Here is a 17,159-nt window from a genome sequence, read left to right as displayed (position 1 = left end):
GCTCGGCTCTTCCCTCCGCCCCCGGCTCCGCGGGCCCAATCTGTCAGAGAAGTTGTGTACAAACTGCGCGGCCGCCCTGAGCGCGAAGCTCGTGGCCCGCGAGGGGTGCGGTCGTCCCGGAGGAGGCGGGGCTCCTGGGGAAGCTCTCTCTCCTCATAGGCTGGCCGCTCCGGCCCAGCCAGCCTTAGGGCCTCGGGATTCGCGGCTGCGCTGCCAGTCAGGCCGAGAGGCCCCGCCCACCCGTAGTTGGGTGAAATAGAGGCGGGCGTCAAGTGTCAGTAGTCGCGGGGCAGGTACGCGCGCTCGTAGCTCGCTCGGGGAGATCGGCTGTGGCGGGAGCGGGCTCCGGCGAGTGAGAGAGCGCGGTGGGGCGGGGCGGGAGAAAGTGGCCGCCCGGAGGACGTTGGCGTTTACGCGTGGCGGAGCGGAAGAGTTTGGCTTTTCGTGCGCGCCTTCGAAAACTGCCTGCTGTTGGCTGAGGGGTCCCCGCGGAACCTCCCCTCCCGTGTCCGCGGCCCCGCGCCGAGCTCGCCGGCCCGAGCCAGCGAGGGCGAGGTGGGAAGCGCACTCGACCCGCGCCCCGCGCCCGGAGCCGCCCCCCGAGTGCCCATGGCGACGCGGGTGCTGACCATGAGCGCCCGCCTGGGACCCGTGCCTCAGCCGCCGGCCCCGCAGGACGAGCCCGTGTTCGCTCAGCTCAAGCCGGTGCTGGGCGCCGCGAACCCGGCCCGCGATGCGGCGCTCTTCCCCGGCGAGGAGCTGAAGCATTCGCACCACCACCCGCAGGCGCAGCCCGCGCCCCCGCAGCCCCCGCAGCCGGCGCCGCCGCCCGCCGCGGGCCCGCGGCTGCCCCCGGAGGAGCTGGTCCAGGTAGGAAGAGCCGCCTCCCTCTCGGGGCTCGGGCGTGTCCCGCCGCTGCGACGCGCGGGCGACAGGGGCCGCTCCAGGCTGGGGCTTGCGTCGGGGCGCACCGGGAGCCGCTCGGTGCCCCGCCCTGCCCTCCTGGCCGGGCACCCCGTTTCGCAGCTAGTAAATGTCGGGGGGGGGGGTGGTCGCGGGAAGTCAGTGTCCCGGTGGGTATCCCCCCCCGGGGGGGGGCGGGTGCTCCCGCGCACCTTACTTAGTTGTTTTCCTCACGTTTGGGGGGGATGAACCCCCGTACCCTGCGCGCACAACTTAAATGACGCCTTCTCGGCGGCCGTCAACCGCCCCCCCCTCGCCCCGCCATCGCCGCCGTCTCGGGTTGAGGCTGAAACGCAGCTTGGGGTGCCGGGGAGGGGAGGCTCCACCTGCTCTCTCCCGCGATCGCGGGGCCGTGTCCGGGAAACGGGCGTTAGCGCAGCTAGGAGGTTGGATCGCAGCGCTGATTCGAAAAAAACGAGACGGGAAAAAAAAAAAAAAAGACCGGGAGTGTGGCGTTTTGTGCGTGTACGCGTAAATTTCCTCCCGGGCCGCGCCGAGAGCTGGCAGTTGGCGCTTACACTTGCCCGGCAGCCGAATTAGAGCAACCGCCTGTTTCTCTCGCCCACGCAAGGGAGTCATATAGCCCAGAAAAAACTTCCCGGGACTTTTAGCCTGTCCCAAGGAAGGGGAAAAAAAAAATTGGAAGCATACCCACATGCAAACAGCTGGAAGAGCTAAAATCAGAAACCACTAACCGCCGCGGGAGCGCGGTGCGCGAAAGGGTTTAGCTGGGTTTATTTCCAGAGCCGGTCCTGGCCCCTCGGTGCGGGGTGTGTGTGCCCCCCAGCGCCTGGCCCGGGCTCCGCCGGCCTCCGCGGGCGCACGGAGGCCAGTGGCGTTGGTCGGGGATGTGACTCACATGACTGGGCGTCCGTTTTTATTTTTAAATCGTGTCTATCCGGGAAATCCCGGCCTCATCCACACTGAATGATCTTGTAGTCCCGAGATGAAACGCTTTTGAAATTAAGCGGTGGCAGAAAATGACTGTCTTATCTACCGATCGAGGTGCCGTGGTTGCTAGTTATGGGAGCCCTGCCATCTAGTTGTGTGTTTCTTTGAGAATTTCCTGTTCCATGTTAAAAATTGGCGGGGGGGGGGGGGCTTATGTTATTCTAGGAGAAAAGATAGCTGTGAAAAGACTGAGGGCAGCTTGTTACTAGCTGGATCATGTTCTTAAAAAAAATCACCCCTTGAAAACTATGTGGTTATTTGAGTTTGTCACTCTCCTGCCTAGGAGATACCTAGAGGATAAGGCATGACTGAGCTTTTTGCAGAGAGAGGGGGAATGTAGCGCCGGCCCACTGGGGAGGACATGATAAATGTTTGGCTGATGACTGTGCTAGCCCATCAGCAGCCTCTCCCCACCTACCCGGCTACCAAGGGAGTGATTTCCCCCTAGGTAATTAAAGATCTGTTTGAGATAGGGATATGAATAGGAACATTTCATTATCATATTAACCAATTACCGAATCTACTGATTAAAATCAACATTTAGATCAAATGCTAAATGTGAAACTGTTTTGTTTCAGTGGATACTGTGTTTTGCCAAAACATTGTATTTAGGTTTCCATTAAATCGTAAACAAGAAGAGGCACTGAACTAGCTGAAGAATGTTTTAGATGAGGTATTTCAGAAATACCTTGCCAAGCAAAAAAAAAAAAAAAAAAAAGAACAAACCTGCAAACAAGATTTGTAGAGTTGTGCGAGTGTAAGAATGTTAAGCTTAACTAGAATTGAGGTAGTTTGGCAATATTTCATTACTGCCCTCGTACTTGAATTGCACACTTGACTGTGTAATGGGGCAGGGAATCCTGTTTGTCCTACTATTGCATCACAGAGGAATATGATTTCTGTTTGCTTCCTTTTTTTTTCTTGATTTGCCTTTTTTTCACTTTTTTTTTGTCTGGGACTGATAAAGGGGAGCGATTTTTATCAAATGCATGTTAGAGTTTCATAAGGTTTTGGTGAACCAGTTATTACACAATTGACAAAATAAACCTGGTCCATTTATAAGCAACACTTAGGAGTTTGTCCTAGTGCTTTATGTCGGGATTGGAGGGTGGGGGCACAAGAGGTTTTTTAAAAAGAGCACGTTTGAATCAGGTGGATTATGCGTGTTTGTGTCTCTTCTTTTTTAGACAAGATGTGAAATGGAAAAGTATCTGACACCTCAGCTGCCTCCAGTTCCAATAATTCCAGAGCATAAAAAGTATAGACGAGACAGTGCCTCGGTGGTAGACCAGTTCTTCACTGACAGTGAAGGGCTGCCTTACAGTATCAACATGAACGTCTTCCTCCCTGACATCACTCACCTGAGAACTGGCCTCTACAAGTCCCAGAGACCGTGCGTAACACACATCAAGACAGAGCCTGTTACCATTTTCAGCCACCAGAGTGAAACAACCGCCCCTCCTCCGGCCCCGACCCAGGCCCTCCCCGAGTTCACCAGTATTTTCAGCTCCCACCAGGCCGCAGCTCCAGAGGTGAACAATATCTTCATCAAACAAGAACTTCCTACACCAGATCTTCATCTTTCTGTCCCTCCCCAGCAGGGCCACCTGTACCAGCTGCTGAACACACCGGATTTAGATATGCCCAGTTCTACAAACCAGACAGCAGTGATGGACACTCTCAATGTTTCTATGTCAGCCGCCATGGCAGGCCTGAACACACACACCTCTGCCGTTCCACAGACTGCAATGAAACAGTTCCAGGGCATGCCCCCTTGCACATACACAATGCCAAGTCAGTTTCTGCCACAACAGGCCACTTACTTTCCCCCATCACCACCGAGCTCAGAGCCTGGAAGTCCTGATAGACAAGCAGAGATGCTCCAGAATTTAACCCCACCGCCATCCTATGCTGCTACCATTGCTTCCAAGCTGGCAATTCACAATCCAAATTTACCTGCCACCCTGCCAGTCAATTCGCAAAACATCCAACCCGTCAGATACAATAGAAGGAGTAACCCCGACCTGGAGAAACGCCGCATCCATTACTGCGATTACCCTGGTATGTCATCTACACTGGGGTGGAGCGACAATCAATAGTGTTTGTGTGTCTGTGCAGGTGTGCAGTTGTGTCTCTTCCAAACTCAGACCTTACATTTATATAGGAACCTTGACAGTAACACCTACGTTGTTCATTTCATACCCTGTTTTTGTGCTTTACTGTGGTTTGAAACTAGTTAGTAGTCTATTGCTTATTTTTATATATTTAAAAAATGTCTAGAATACTCTGGAGAAAAGTTATCTTGAACTTTTTTCTCTTCAGCAGTACATTTGAGTTTCACACACATTACAGAGTTTACATTTACTTTAAGATAATCTAATGAATTGCAGTTTTTTATTATAGATTAAGTGCCTGGAAAAATATTGGGGGGGGGGGTGAAATATTGTGTAGAAATGAAACGGGCGCTGTGGACAGCTAGCTGATAACAGCTACAAGACGGTCCAGGGTAGATTTATGGTAGCTTCTGATAGCATATGCTCATTCTTGAATGAGGGATGCAGCTGAAAATATAAATTGATGACAGTAATGAGTATATTTACAAGTTGCTGGCGTAAGCTAGTTTATGTTTAATACAGGGCATAATTTATTGACTATGGTACATGATATGGCATGACGTGCTAAATGAAAAAACAAGAAATGTCGGAGTACAGAAAATTGTAGTCATCTTAGCTAATGGCTTAGCATTGTAGTTCTAGAGCCATTGAAATTTTTTAAAAAACATACTATAGTAGCTGTTGCTGAACTGTGTGTTGCTAGTATAACCTACCTACTGGAATATAAACACAAACGTTCTATTTGTAGTTTGGCCCGATTTTGTGTGTTCTTTCCTACTAAGGCGATAGATGAAACCGATCACTTTATGCCTTTAATAAGATAATGGGGGAGCACGCAAAGACTTTTAAAACTGAAACTTCAAATATCTCATCTAGCACTAGAGATTTCTTCTTTAAAGTCAGATTTTAAAGACTGAATCATCAGATGTAAAGGTTTCAAAAGGCTCTGCGAAATGACAAGCTGTTCTTCTCCTTCATTTTAGGCTGCACAAAAGTTTATACAAAGTCTTCTCATTTAAAAGCTCACCTGAGGACTCACACTGGTATGTAATTTTCTTGTTAATACTGGGAGTTGTGTAAATAGTGTAAGTGGTATTCATCCTTTTAAAAGCCAACACGTGTTTGATCTCTTCTTTCTTCTGTCAACTTTTATTTTTTAATGGCCTACCTTTTCAGTACTGGCTTGGCTCAAAATTCAGTTCCATGAAAAAGTCTGGTTCCAGGAAGGCTGATGTTCCCTCACTAACGCCTTGCCTGTCACCTCACATAGGATTAATTACTGAAAAATCTAAACAACGATGTTTACTAATGGACTTTAAAACTTTTAATGGCACTGCTGGTTCAGTCTTGAGGGGGGGAAAATGAAATTAATTTTCTTCCTTTGTAGCAAATCATTTTGCTTCCACAGAGCCACTGTGAACACCAAAAACCTTTCCACCTGGCATGTGCGCTATGGCTGCTGCGCGGTGTCTGTTATCTCTGATTTCACGTTTAGTGTGAAATACCTGTTTCACGTATTTTCTGTACTTGCTGAAAGGTAGGGCTGAAATTGCCGAGTATTAAAGTCAAGTGGTTAGAAATGGGGTAATATTTTAAAAATTATTCTACAAATTGGATTCTACAAATTGGGTATATTTATTTGAGAGATTTCATCTTTGTTTAAAATGTACTTTTAACTATAGCCCCTTTCATTTTAAAAGTGTCTGCTTGTTTTGTTAAATCCACGATAGTCACTTTTCAGAGACTTAATTTTAAAATGCATTTTAAGGTGAAACTAGGTGGCATACTTCATGAAACGCGTCCAAATACCCAAAATATTTTTTAATATATAGATGGTTACTCCTTGTAATTTTCTTAAAAGAACAGCCCTAAAGCAAAGAACTTATATAAAGTGACTGTTTTCCCTTCAATAAATGCAGCCTTACCTAAAGTTCAAAGAATAAGTTTGCTAATAAAAGCAATGACCTAGCAAAATGTATTATTCCATCATTGCTATGGAAACCAAAGTATTCAACAGTTCCTTTGAATGGGTTGTTGGATTAGTGTGAGGACTTGAATCTCCCCAGGCTAGATGTTACTATGGAAATTGAGTTTTGATAAATGAAGTAGTTATCTCTAACTGCTACATTAAAAAGTAAAAGCCTTTGAACAAAGGTCAGTGCTGAGATAGAGTCCTGAGAGGAACATGGTTGCAGACATTTTGTGTGCATGTTAGAATTGCTTGATATCCCAGTGATAAACACTACTTATTAAAATCAGAGTAATATCGGCGACAATGGTGGTAGGTTACAAGACTTTTTGAGAAACCGCTTTTAAAGAAAAGCCATTTCCTCTATCTATGAAATGAATGGGTTATTTTGGTCTCGGGTTTTTAAATATAGACAAATTGATCATGTGAAAGGAAAGATTCTATTATGTAAGCAACTCAAAGTAGAAATTATGGTTCAACACCCACAAAAAAGAACCAAAAATGAATGGGCTGCCCTTGGGGAAAAGGATCTAAGCTTTATGGCTTGTCCCTACTTACACATTTTTGTTTAAATTATTTAAATAGGAAACACAGGTCTGTGGCTTTAAAAATGATGCCTCAGAAGGCACAAAAGGATTTGTGTCATTTTTTATTTAAAGCAATACTGTATCAACACCAAATCATTAGAACCAATTTCTTAAAAAAAGCCCACAAAATAAACATGTTATAAAAACTTAAATATAAAGATTTCAAGATACAAATGACAAGTGCCAGGAAAACATTCTGTTTACAAATACTGAAATACCATACTACAGGAAACATATTAAGAAAACATTGAAAAATTATTTCAGCCTGATTTTGAGGGGGATGTAGAAATAACTTAGAAATATTTATTTGAACTATTGTTTTTTTCTCTTTTGGAAGACCTTGAAACAGGAGATAAGAACTAGGGAACACATTTTCATGGGGTTAAAGTCCCCTAATAAAGGAAGAGTACAATCTCATATAACGATGTAATCAGCCGCTTATTGCAGAGAAGTAGTCTGACTATATCTAAATAGCCTTTCAACCCCTGTCAGGGTTTAGTGCTCTGAATGCTTGTACCTGGGATTCAAGAACTTGACCTGCTGGCAGAGAAATTGAATAGTGGGCTATCTTCACAATGCTTGTGGTAACAAGCTAAAAAGAGTCTCATGCGTGGACTTTTTCACCTGATCATAAACATTGTGGCCTTCAGCATCTAATGAGTGAGCCCGTGCAGTGTAATCCAGTTTAATAAAGTTGTGTTTGATAGTCTTTCAAATACCTTGGGGAGGGTTTGTACCAGACTCGTTCATCTGGCTAAACCCGTTCTTGGGTAATCATAGAGCATTGAGGTTGTTTTCTCCTCATTTCTAGTTTCCAGACAATGCCTTTTAAAATGACCTGTGCTCTCTCGTTGCATCCTCCCCACCCCATCCATTGTGAAGCCAGCAGAGGCTTTTTTCTTCTTCCTTTTAAGGCCTAGGTAGATGAAACAGTTTTTCTAAATAACTTCTCTCATTTAATGGCTTGTTTTGTTTTCCTTCTGTCTCCCTCTCTCCCCCTTGGACAGTTTATTAGGGGACTTTAAATACTGTATGGTATTGTTGATCTTGTTTTTGATGAGATAAAATAAATGTCTCTTTAAATGATTGCTGTTTTGCAGACAGAATGTGAAGCACCCTAGCATTTCTTTGAAAAAGAATTGTAATTGCTTTAAAATGGCATTACTTTTGTTTTTTAAGCAATTAGAACAGCTTACATCTGAGTTCTGTTTAATTAGATTATAAGTGCCTCTTTAACTTGGGTGGCAAGTTGAACCTAAGCAAATACTAAAATAACCTTTTTTTTTAAATGGGAGAATGACCAAATAGAAGATAGAACCAGAATTAGCAGAACATTCAAGTTTTCTAAATTGATACACTTGATTTCTTCATTAGGAAAGCATATATAGATAATACGAAGTTCTGTCTTGTTTGTGTGATTACACAAAATACTTGAAACATAATTTGTATCTATTCTAGGAATAATTATAGTTCACTTGTATTTGTACATACAGAAGATAGCATACCTACAGGCCTACAGAGGCGCCCCTTAAAGAGGAGTGTGGGTATTTGTATGTGTTAATTATAATTTGTGTGAATACTTATTTATCATGGCTTTGATTAGAAATAGCTAGGGCTGCTCACAGCTAACAGTATTAATAAATGATATATTTCCAAATCAAAATATTTGGGCTTTTACAGCATTTAAATGAACATCCTACTGAAGTTTGTGTGTCTTTGGTATGAGGCCCTACCCATTGCCATCATTCTAAACTTGCTCCAAAACACCTTTAAAAAAATAAGGATTCCCGTATGTGTCTGCCTTACAAATCTGCATGACCAAGTAACTCCTGCATCAGGCATTATAGTTTTTATGCTTATTCACCTTACTGTCTTTTCCTTAATCTCATAATGAAGATTTAAAGTAATTTCTAAGTTAACACAGGTTCAGGTCCAAAAGAAGTTAAATTCTGTGAGGAAAAGGTATTAATAATGAGGCCTTCAAAGAAAAAGGCACAGAGAAATTTTAAATGATCCTTATTTTTTTCCAAAGACAGTTTGGAAAAAGTGAACTGATCTCCATCCATTTCTTCACATGTTGTATGCATGTGTCCTTCACCTGAGAGGACGTGTAAAGCTATCAACCACCGAAACCAGGGTCCGGTGAAGTTCGTAGATGAATGTTGAGTCTCAGCTGTCTGGAACAGGGCGTAAAATGAGCAGTTGTGTGGCGAAAGTCTTTGAACAACACACACACTTGGCTCCAGTGTCCCTCACACCCAGACTCCGTGCATTGGCTCTTGCTACAACAGCTCGACACACGATGACAAAAGGAAAGGGACAAGGCAGTACCCCACAAAAGAAAACTGAAACATTATCCAAATAACAGTAATACAAAATGAACTCCAGAGTAGAGCGCTGCATTCAGGATTCCCTGTTTAAGGAAGAACTCCACATTTAAGACTTGGGAAGATAAGTATCTAAGTAGTCATAAAGTGAGTAAACTCCTAATTATAACTAATACTGCATATACTAATATGCAGTAACACTTGAGATTTGCAATTGAGTATACTCACTTTAGCTTCAGTTGGGTACTAAACATTCAGGCCTAAATGGATAGAGATCACACAGTACAGATCTAGAGATAGATCAATATTAGTTAAATGTGTAACTTTTATTGGTAGAGGTAGCAGGAAAAAGTTTTTCACGGTGAAATTTACTACCCAATATACTTTGAGTTATACATATTTGGAAGCATTTAGCCATTAGTGTTAGATGTTAATAGTTAAACTGTCCTTAAATTATTGTCAGTATTTTATTTTTACTTGTGGCTTTGAAATTTTTCTCTTGACACTTTACAGACTTATGTAAAAAATTAGTGACTTAAAGAGATTTGCTGGTTCAGGCCCCAGCAAAGGTAGTTATGAGCATGAAAACTTAGAAACAATTTCATTGTAATGACTCACTGGGAAGATTAAACTTTGCTTGTAGAACTTGTTCTTTCATCTGAAAAACATTTACATAGGAAATTGTTTAAACATTATTTTGAGATGATAAAGCTTATCAAAGGTTAAGAAGTATAATTTGATTCAGCAAAAATCTTTTTGACTGATTTTTGTGGAGAATCCAAAGACCAATAGTCTACGCCTTCCCTTCTGTTCTAACGTGAGTGGGAGAAGAGAGTTCCTCAGTAGATGGAGTAGAGTTGCTGAAGTTGAAGGAAGCAATCAGCTGAGAAGGTGGAAGGAATGTGGAGCACTGTTTTCCAAAAGTAATAATTTAATCACCCAAGAATTTTACTTGGCAGATATTTTTAGTTCTATAGAATGTAGTAGCTGTTTACTTGATGACCTACATCTTTTCCGGTGAGAGTTTAGAAACAAAGTAATGTCCTACTTTAGTAAAAAGTATCTCTGTGACAGCATTTCTGTTCTGTCACCGTGTATTACTTATATTCAAGGATCTTTAACAACTCTGATTCAGGATTAGTTGCTGTTTTAGATGTGCAGGATCCCAGAAGAATAAATTTCTTTTAGACCACTTTTAAAAAAGGCGAAGCTTTAAGGAGTTGGGAGGAACCTCCTGGTCCAGGGTAGCCATGTTAAGTGGGAATTAAGGGAAAGGATATCTGTTAACCACTACCTAGTAGTATTCAGTGCTAGAAAAAAAAAATGAAAATGTAGAACCTTTTCATTTTTGGCATTAGGGAAAGGTAAAAATATTTCATTTAAAAAGTCAGTTTGGGCTCATGATAAAAAGTAGATCTGAGTGTTGTTTTTGTCAAAAGCTCAAGAATTGGTATGTCATTCCATTCACCCTGTGAATGACAGATGTTCATCATTGTGTTTGTTGGGAACACCGAGAAGCAGCGGTAGCTTAGGAGCCCAGAAATCTGTGTTGCATGTTTAACCCTGACAGCATGCCCATAGCTATCTCTTGAGTTTGGCAGGTCAGAGCTCCCTAGCCCTGAGAGAAGTCCCCTTGCTGCCTATGGCCAGCCTCAGGGGCTTCAGAACTTCAAGAAAACCGAGAAGTGCAGTCCAGTTCTACAAAAGAGAACTTTTTACACAGTTTTTGTTTATCCTTATACAGTTTTGGACTAATAATAAATGGTTCTGAGTATTTCTTCTGTAGAGGTGAGACTCAAAGCATGGTTCTCACCTAAAGGTTCAGTAGCCAGGCTAAGCTGCAGCTGCAGGTGGGTCATAGAAAAGTAGACACACTGACAGCCTCAAGCTAGCCTCTTCCACTCTCTCTCCTTTTTCGTGAATGAAAAATACCTAGTCAGACTTAGCAAAGATGGACTGCTGCAAAGATGCATCAGGAACAATGGTAGTCTCTGCGCTGGAGGGACTTGAGAAGCTGGTCAGGAAGGCAAAATGCAGCTCCTGGAAGCCTAAAGGACGTGCAAGAGTGTATGAGCAGCTCACAGGGAACCTAGGCGGTGCTGCTGCTAATGGGAATCATCTCGTGGTCTGGTCAGAGGTTTTCTAGGAGGGGTAAAGCAGAATCTGATTTTAAAGAAAGTGACTAGCATGAATTGACAAGACACGAGAAAAAAAGGAATTTCTTAAGATACCCTTTTAGTTAGTTTCCTCAAAGCAGGTGCACTTTTGGTAGAGCTAGTACATCTGGTACAAATATGAGATGCACATGCCATACAACTGATCTTCAAATGAGCCTTTTTTCTGTTCCCAGTGTCGGATATTTGCTACAATGAGCTGTACTATAAAAAAGGGAAAAGTTTTAAATGGAAAACCGCTGGTAAAGATACTTAAAGATATGAATTGGTAGCTAAAGTTGTCCTACTTTATCTATTTTCATAGAAACCTATCTAAATATTTTCCCATGAATTTCTTTCAATGTTTCTTTTTTTCTTTTTGTTATTAGAAGCAAATCCAATATTGAACCTAGTTTGCCCAATTCCGAAGTCTCTCCTGATGGAAAGCAATTTAATTATTATTGAATTGTATGAAAATATTTCTCTTCTGAAATAAGTAGTTCCTTTTGAGCTTCAAGAATTCTTTAAGAGTGTAGATTAGGTGCTAACTATTGAAAGATTGTTCCCACTTTGAAAGTTTGTATTGTTGAGGTTCTCAGAACAAGACATAGAGATTAAATTCTTTGAGGCTAGAAACCAAGTCTTATTTGCGTTTTTTTAAGGCATTGAGACCAGGTTGCATTCTCTTTAATAAATAGTGACTTTAATTCTGATGTTTTTCAACTTTTACCAATATCACTGATAGGAAGGAAACGTGCAAATAGGGTACAATACTTAAGAGTTACTAGGAGGAATATTTCCATCTCTGCTTTTCTTTGGCTAGAAGAATCTATGTAGAACATTCTAGGGAAAGGCCTTGGTATGAATCTATTGAATATGTTCAGCAGAGCAGAGAAACCTCCCATTCCATTGTGGTAGTTTCAGTCATTTTTTTTATCTGTTCATCCGAGGGAAAAATAGATAATTTTTTTTGTTTGTCAGAGACCTTTGGGATACTTTCCAAACATGTTTCAGTAACCCACATGTTTCCCCCTTGGTCTGGGGGACAGAAACCATCATTAGGTGATTGTTATTTGGGGATTGCCAGTACCTTCATGGAATGGTTTTCAGGACTGCTCAGGTCTAGAAGGTTCTTCGCAGACTGCAGCTCTCCCGGGGTGTGCCCTCCCGCTTCATGGAGTCTGGGGTTGAAGGACTGTTTGTTGTGAGTCCATTAAGCTCTTCCTTAGTTGACCTTCACAAGAGGCCTTAGAATCTGTAAATAAATTTGAACAATATGTATGTGTTCCTTAAGGCCTTCAAAGGGAATGTATTAGTGTTTGCTAATGGAAGATTTAAGAGAGACATTAAGAGGCAGCCCAGGAATCTTAATGTGGAACTCCTCATTTTGCTTCTGATTGGTGGGGTTATTGTGAGGATTGAGTGGGATAATGAGAGGGACCTGGCTCTGGCCTGTGTGCTCAGGAGATGTTTGTGCTGCCCTCTCTTCCTCCCACTGCAAATTTTTCTGCTTCACATGTTGATAAAATATGTTAAATGGCTTTCTCAGTGTGGACAGTATGTATATGTAACTTGGACGTTTTCCCCCAAAGATTAGGGACCCTAGCAAAGATAATCCTATGCCTTGAAAATGGAATATTAAAAAGTACATATTTTATTTGAGATAAAGTTGAAGCTTGTCTTGATGCTGTGCAAAGTTGTCATTTTTTTCTTTTTGCCTTTGGAAGGTTTCACATTAACAGCATGAGAACTTAAAAATGCAGTTGATGTTGAAAGAGCTTAACTAAATATTTTAAATTGCTGGTATTGGAAAGCGATTCTGTAAAAATCCAATTAAACCTTGGAAGTTCTGTCCTGTCGAAGTACAACGTAAAGGAAGTCAGCTGGGCTTCCCAGAAGTACTGTATAGTGTTTCTGGCTGCCGAAGAAAGGCCTGAGTCTGCTGTTTGGCCAGAAATTGGGTACCAGCTTCCTCCACGATGTTTTCCTTGAACAGTGTTGACACTTGAACAAATCCCGCAGAAAGTGCCCAAAGTGGGGAATGGTTGTCCTTGCTTTCATAGTAAGACTTGGCCCCAATAACTAATGTTCCACACAGTGGTAGTATTCTTGGCTGAATAATCTATAGATGTACATAAATCGAGAGTAAAACCCCAAGTGTTTTAGGAACTTTAATGGCTACTGTATTTCAACTAATCAGTAAAGTAAACTTTTAAAAATATTGGTGCAGTTTATTGCTTCAAAGCCAATAAAAATAGTGAACAAAGAGAGTCTAGTGTCCCTTGTTTCTTAAATAAACTTTGAAAATTCAGTTCTGCTGCTATTTAATTATTCAAAAGACTAGAATGATTTCTTTTAAAATTGGGGCACTTTAGGAAGTTTTTGTCCTTGTTGGAAACATCAGAAATAACTTTCCATTAAGTGACAGTATTTAGCCAATATATTTCTGTGATTTAGCTTTCACAAGAAACAAAAAATAAACACTTCTGTCAAATTATTTTCCCATTTTATTTGTGTCTGAAACATGTTAGCTGCATTTACTAGTATTAATATTTCTGTGTATCAGATTTTATGTAAATATATGTGAAAGAAATGTGGCTTATTTCTCCTGTCATTTTAGGTTTGAATGTATTAGCTTAAATTTCAAGTTAGCATTTACTGAGGCTGGGGTTGGAAGGGAGTGCCTACCAGAGTTGAGATGTACATTTTTTAAAAATAGAGTTGATAGGAACCAAGAAGTAAATTAAAAATAAAAAAGGTCTTAGGTCTGAGCCAGGAGAGCAGAGGTAGGAAAAGTAGCTGGAGGTGGTGAAGGTTGGGTGTTCTGGCTTTCTTATGTCTTTATGGGATTTTATTTATTTAAGAGTCAGTTTAAAAGGTGTCTCATTTAAAACTCAGCTGTAAACGAATCCTACTTTAACCTGCAAATTCATCTCATTCTTAACTTTAAAAGCTACTGATGTTCATAGGTAATTGTAACAAAATAAAATATGAATATAGGAAATAGTCTTTCGTTGAACAGTAATTAGTATTTCCTATATTCAGGATATATTTAGCATTCATTTAGGGGACTACATGATCTCAGGATTAATCTTAAAACAGAATGAAGACTGCTATAAATATTAAGTAGTTTTGAAAGTGAAACAGCTAGCAAACTTTGGAGTACATTAGGAATAATACAAATTGCAGAATGGAAGGGGCTCAGGTATCCATCCGCTGTTCCAATGAAGAGAGCTGGGAAAGACTAGCATAGGTAGATCAGATGAGAGATTTTATTCACTGTTGTACCCAAGCATTCCAGACCATACCTGGAATTTAAGAAGATGCTTGGCAGATTGGCTGTGGGATAAGTTTTGATCATTTTTTTTGGTTTAACACTTGACAAAAATTCATAGATCAGCAAATGTTAGAGTTGTTGTGGTTGTTTCAATATTATCGATACCAAATTTTGTGATCTGGTTTCAAATAGAGTTGTGGTACCCGAAATTCGTTGTTAAGGAGATTTGAGCAATCCCTTTTCGATGAGCCCCAAAACTTTTCCCCTCCCTATCCCATGTTTTAGCTCTTAGTCCTACTACAGCAGTTCTACCTAGTCCTAGTATAGCAGAACCTGTGTGTGTCCAATGAGGCCACTCAAGGTCATCTCATCATTTCATGGAATGTGTGTGCCAGGGGTATATAGAAATAAAGGCGCTGGTTCGTCTTGCATTTGCCTAATAGTTGCCATTGTTCGGTTCCTCAAAGGCCCGCAGAATATTTTTTTCTTTGCATAAATACTTGTTAAATGCCATACATGGAATGGCACTTCCCTAGGTCAATGAGAGGGGATTCAATGTTGATTCAGTTCATCATGGAACTCGGGAGCTTCCCTGCCTGACTTGGCCCCCGATTTAAACCCAAAGCCGTGCTGCTCAGGTGCTGTCTACGACGTCTGTCTTCCAAGCAGGCCACCTGACCCCTTTTGTTGGTTGCCACAGGTGAGAAGCCGTACAAGTGCACCTGGGAAGGCTGCGACTGGAGGTTCGCGCGCTCCGACGAGCTGACTCGCCACTACCGGAAGCACACGGGCGCCAAGCCCTTCCAGTGCGGGGTGTGCAACCGCAGCTTCTCACGCTCGGACCACCTGGCCCTGCACATGAAGCGGCACCAGAACTGAGCGCCGCCGCCAGCCGCCCCACGCTCCGCAGCCCTCCTGGCCACCTTTTCCGCTACAGACTTAACCTGTTCCTATAAAATAAGAAAACAAAACAAAAAACTGGAAATGTATATTTTGTATATTTGAGAAAACAGGGAATACATTGTATGAATACCAAAGTGTTTGGTCGTTGTCAGAATCCGGAACGCTCGCTGTCACGGCTTTCCTGGGGCCGGCTTCATCTCCTGACTGGCAGCCGCATGCGGGTGGGGCGGGGGCGCCATCGCTTAACGGGACAGTGTTTAGTAAACAAGTCAGCTGGCAGGCGCCGGAGGAAGGATGGATAGACTGTGTGTGTGTCAAGATTTTACTTGACGTCGAGTAGGTTTTTTGAGGATAGATGATTCCCGATAGGTGCGCAGCAGTACCTGGCAATTCACAAATAATAGCCATTGAACAAATGTGTTTTGGGTTTTTTTTATATATGAGTTGCCTATATTTGCTATTCAAGATTTTGTAAATATGCAAATCAGCTTTATAGGTTTATTACAAGTTTTTTAGGATTCTTTTGGGGAAAATAAATCATATTTCTTTTTGAAAATAACCATGAGTACATTCACAGAATTTGTCGTAAGATACCTTTCAACATCACCAAATTCATTTCTTTAAGGGGAAGGAATACTAATCATTCAAATGAACTTTAAAAGCAAATTTCATGCACTGATTAAAATAGGAGTGTTTATTTTAAATAAAAAAGACGTTTTATATGAATTGTAAACTGAAGAGCTTAAAGATAGTTACAATATACGAAAGTTAAACCTCTTACAATAAGCTAAACACAGTATCGTTTTTAAGAAGGACTGTAGTTTTCACATATGGCAATGTTGAATTGATGACGTTTTCTTATACTGAGATGTTTGCTCGTTCAGTACTGTCAGATAAATGACAATTTATGTGGGTTTTGCATGTAATATACAGTGAGACACAGTAATTTAATCTAAATTACAGTGCAGTTTAGTTAATCTGTTAATACTGACTCAGTGTCTGCCTTTAAATAGAAATGCTATGTTGAAAACGTAAGGCAGCAAGTGCTACATATATGCAATATAAAACAGTAATGTGATGCTGATGCTGTTAACCAAAGGGCAGAATCCATAAGCAAAATGCCAAAAGGGGTCTTAATTGAAATGAAAATTTAATTTTGTTTTAAAAATATTGTTTATCTTTATTTATTTTGTGGTAATATAGTACATTTTTTTAGAAAACAACTTTCATAACTTGATAAATTATAGTTTTGTTTGTTAGAAGAGTTGCTCTTAAAATGTGTAAATAGATGACAAACGGTGTAAATAATTTTGTAAGAGGCTTCAAAATGTTTATACGTGGAAACATTACCTACATAAAAAGCATAAATTGGTTGCTGTTTTGCTTCTTTTTCCCTCTTATTTTTGTATTGTGGTCATTTCCTATACAAATAATGGAGCAAACAGCTGTATAGTTGTAGAATTTTTTGAGAGAATGAGATGTTTATATATTAACGACAATTTTTTTGGAAAATAAAAAGTGCCTAAAAGATTCATGTTGTGCCTTTCTTCTTCACCCACAATAGCAAGCACAATTAGCAAATTCCATTCCCAAAACAAGTTGTTTAAAAAGAATCTGATCAGGGCTGTTAATGAAAGACTGATTCTCAGGCATTCTTAGAAGAGCCATGTCTAACTATGCTACCTTTAAGACAGAGGAAAGGGGTTTATTTTTAAAGTATAATTAGAAGTATAAAGCGAGACATAATTTATGAATTTTTTTCCTGACCATTACACACACTGCATTAACCCTTTCAGCACCATTAGTTGAAAACTAGAGAGGTATATTGGTATGTGTTAGTTTGGAGGTTATCAGAAGCAAACAAAACGAGTTGAGTTTTAGCAATTTTTTGATCCTTTTTTAAAGAGAAAAAGAT

At 41.3% G+C, this 17,159-nt stretch overlaps 1 protein-coding gene across 3 annotated transcripts; it reads left to right on the top strand.

The window, feature by feature from the left end:
- Nucleotides 1-202: 202 nt before the first annotated feature.
- KLF5 (KLF transcription factor 5) lies at nt 203-16,774 on the top strand. 3 transcript variants are annotated; one of them, XM_089303258.1, is made up of 4 exons: nt 203-293; nt 3,102-3,975; nt 5,012-5,071; nt 15,042-16,774. In XM_089303258.1, the coding sequence occupies exons 2-4, from the start codon at nt 3,114-3,116 to the stop codon at nt 15,218-15,220; spliced, it is 1,101 nt and encodes a 366-aa protein (XP_089159384.1). In that variant the 5' UTR covers nt 203-293; nt 3,102-3,113; the 3' UTR covers nt 15,221-16,774. The 3 variants fall into 3 exon arrangements, with proteins under 3 accessions (XP_089159384.1, XP_008258200.1, NP_001075522.1); XM_008259978.5 differs by having other exon boundaries at nt 275-870; NM_001082053.1 differs by lacking the exon at nt 203-293 and having other exon boundaries at nt 3,555-3,975; nt 15,042-15,220.
- Nucleotides 16,775-17,159: the final 385 nt, after the last annotated feature.

Source organism: Oryctolagus cuniculus, chromosome 9, assembly GCF_051225735.1.
Source record: "Oryctolagus cuniculus isolate XC-2025 breed Fujian yellow rabbit chromosome 9, ASM5122573v1, whole genome shotgun sequence".
NCBI classification, from domain to species: domain Eukaryota; kingdom Metazoa; phylum Chordata; class Mammalia; order Lagomorpha; family Leporidae; genus Oryctolagus; species Oryctolagus cuniculus.
This window is presented reverse-complemented; position numbering and strand designations above follow the sequence as displayed.

Bases quoted from the DNA above. Each gene is read 5' to 3' on its own strand.
- KLF5 (XM_008259978.5), top strand. From the start codon at position 610: ATGGCGACGCGGGTGCTGACCATGAGCGCCCGCCTGGGACCCGTGCCT. The intron at 871-3,101 runs GTAGGAAGAGCC...CTTCTTTTTTAG, and splicing joins CCCCGGAGGAGCTGGTCCAG to ACAAGATGTGAAATGGAAAA. The intron at 3,976-5,011 runs GTATGTCATCTA...CCTTCATTTTAG, and splicing joins CCATTACTGCGATTACCCTG to GCTGCACAAAAGTTTATACA.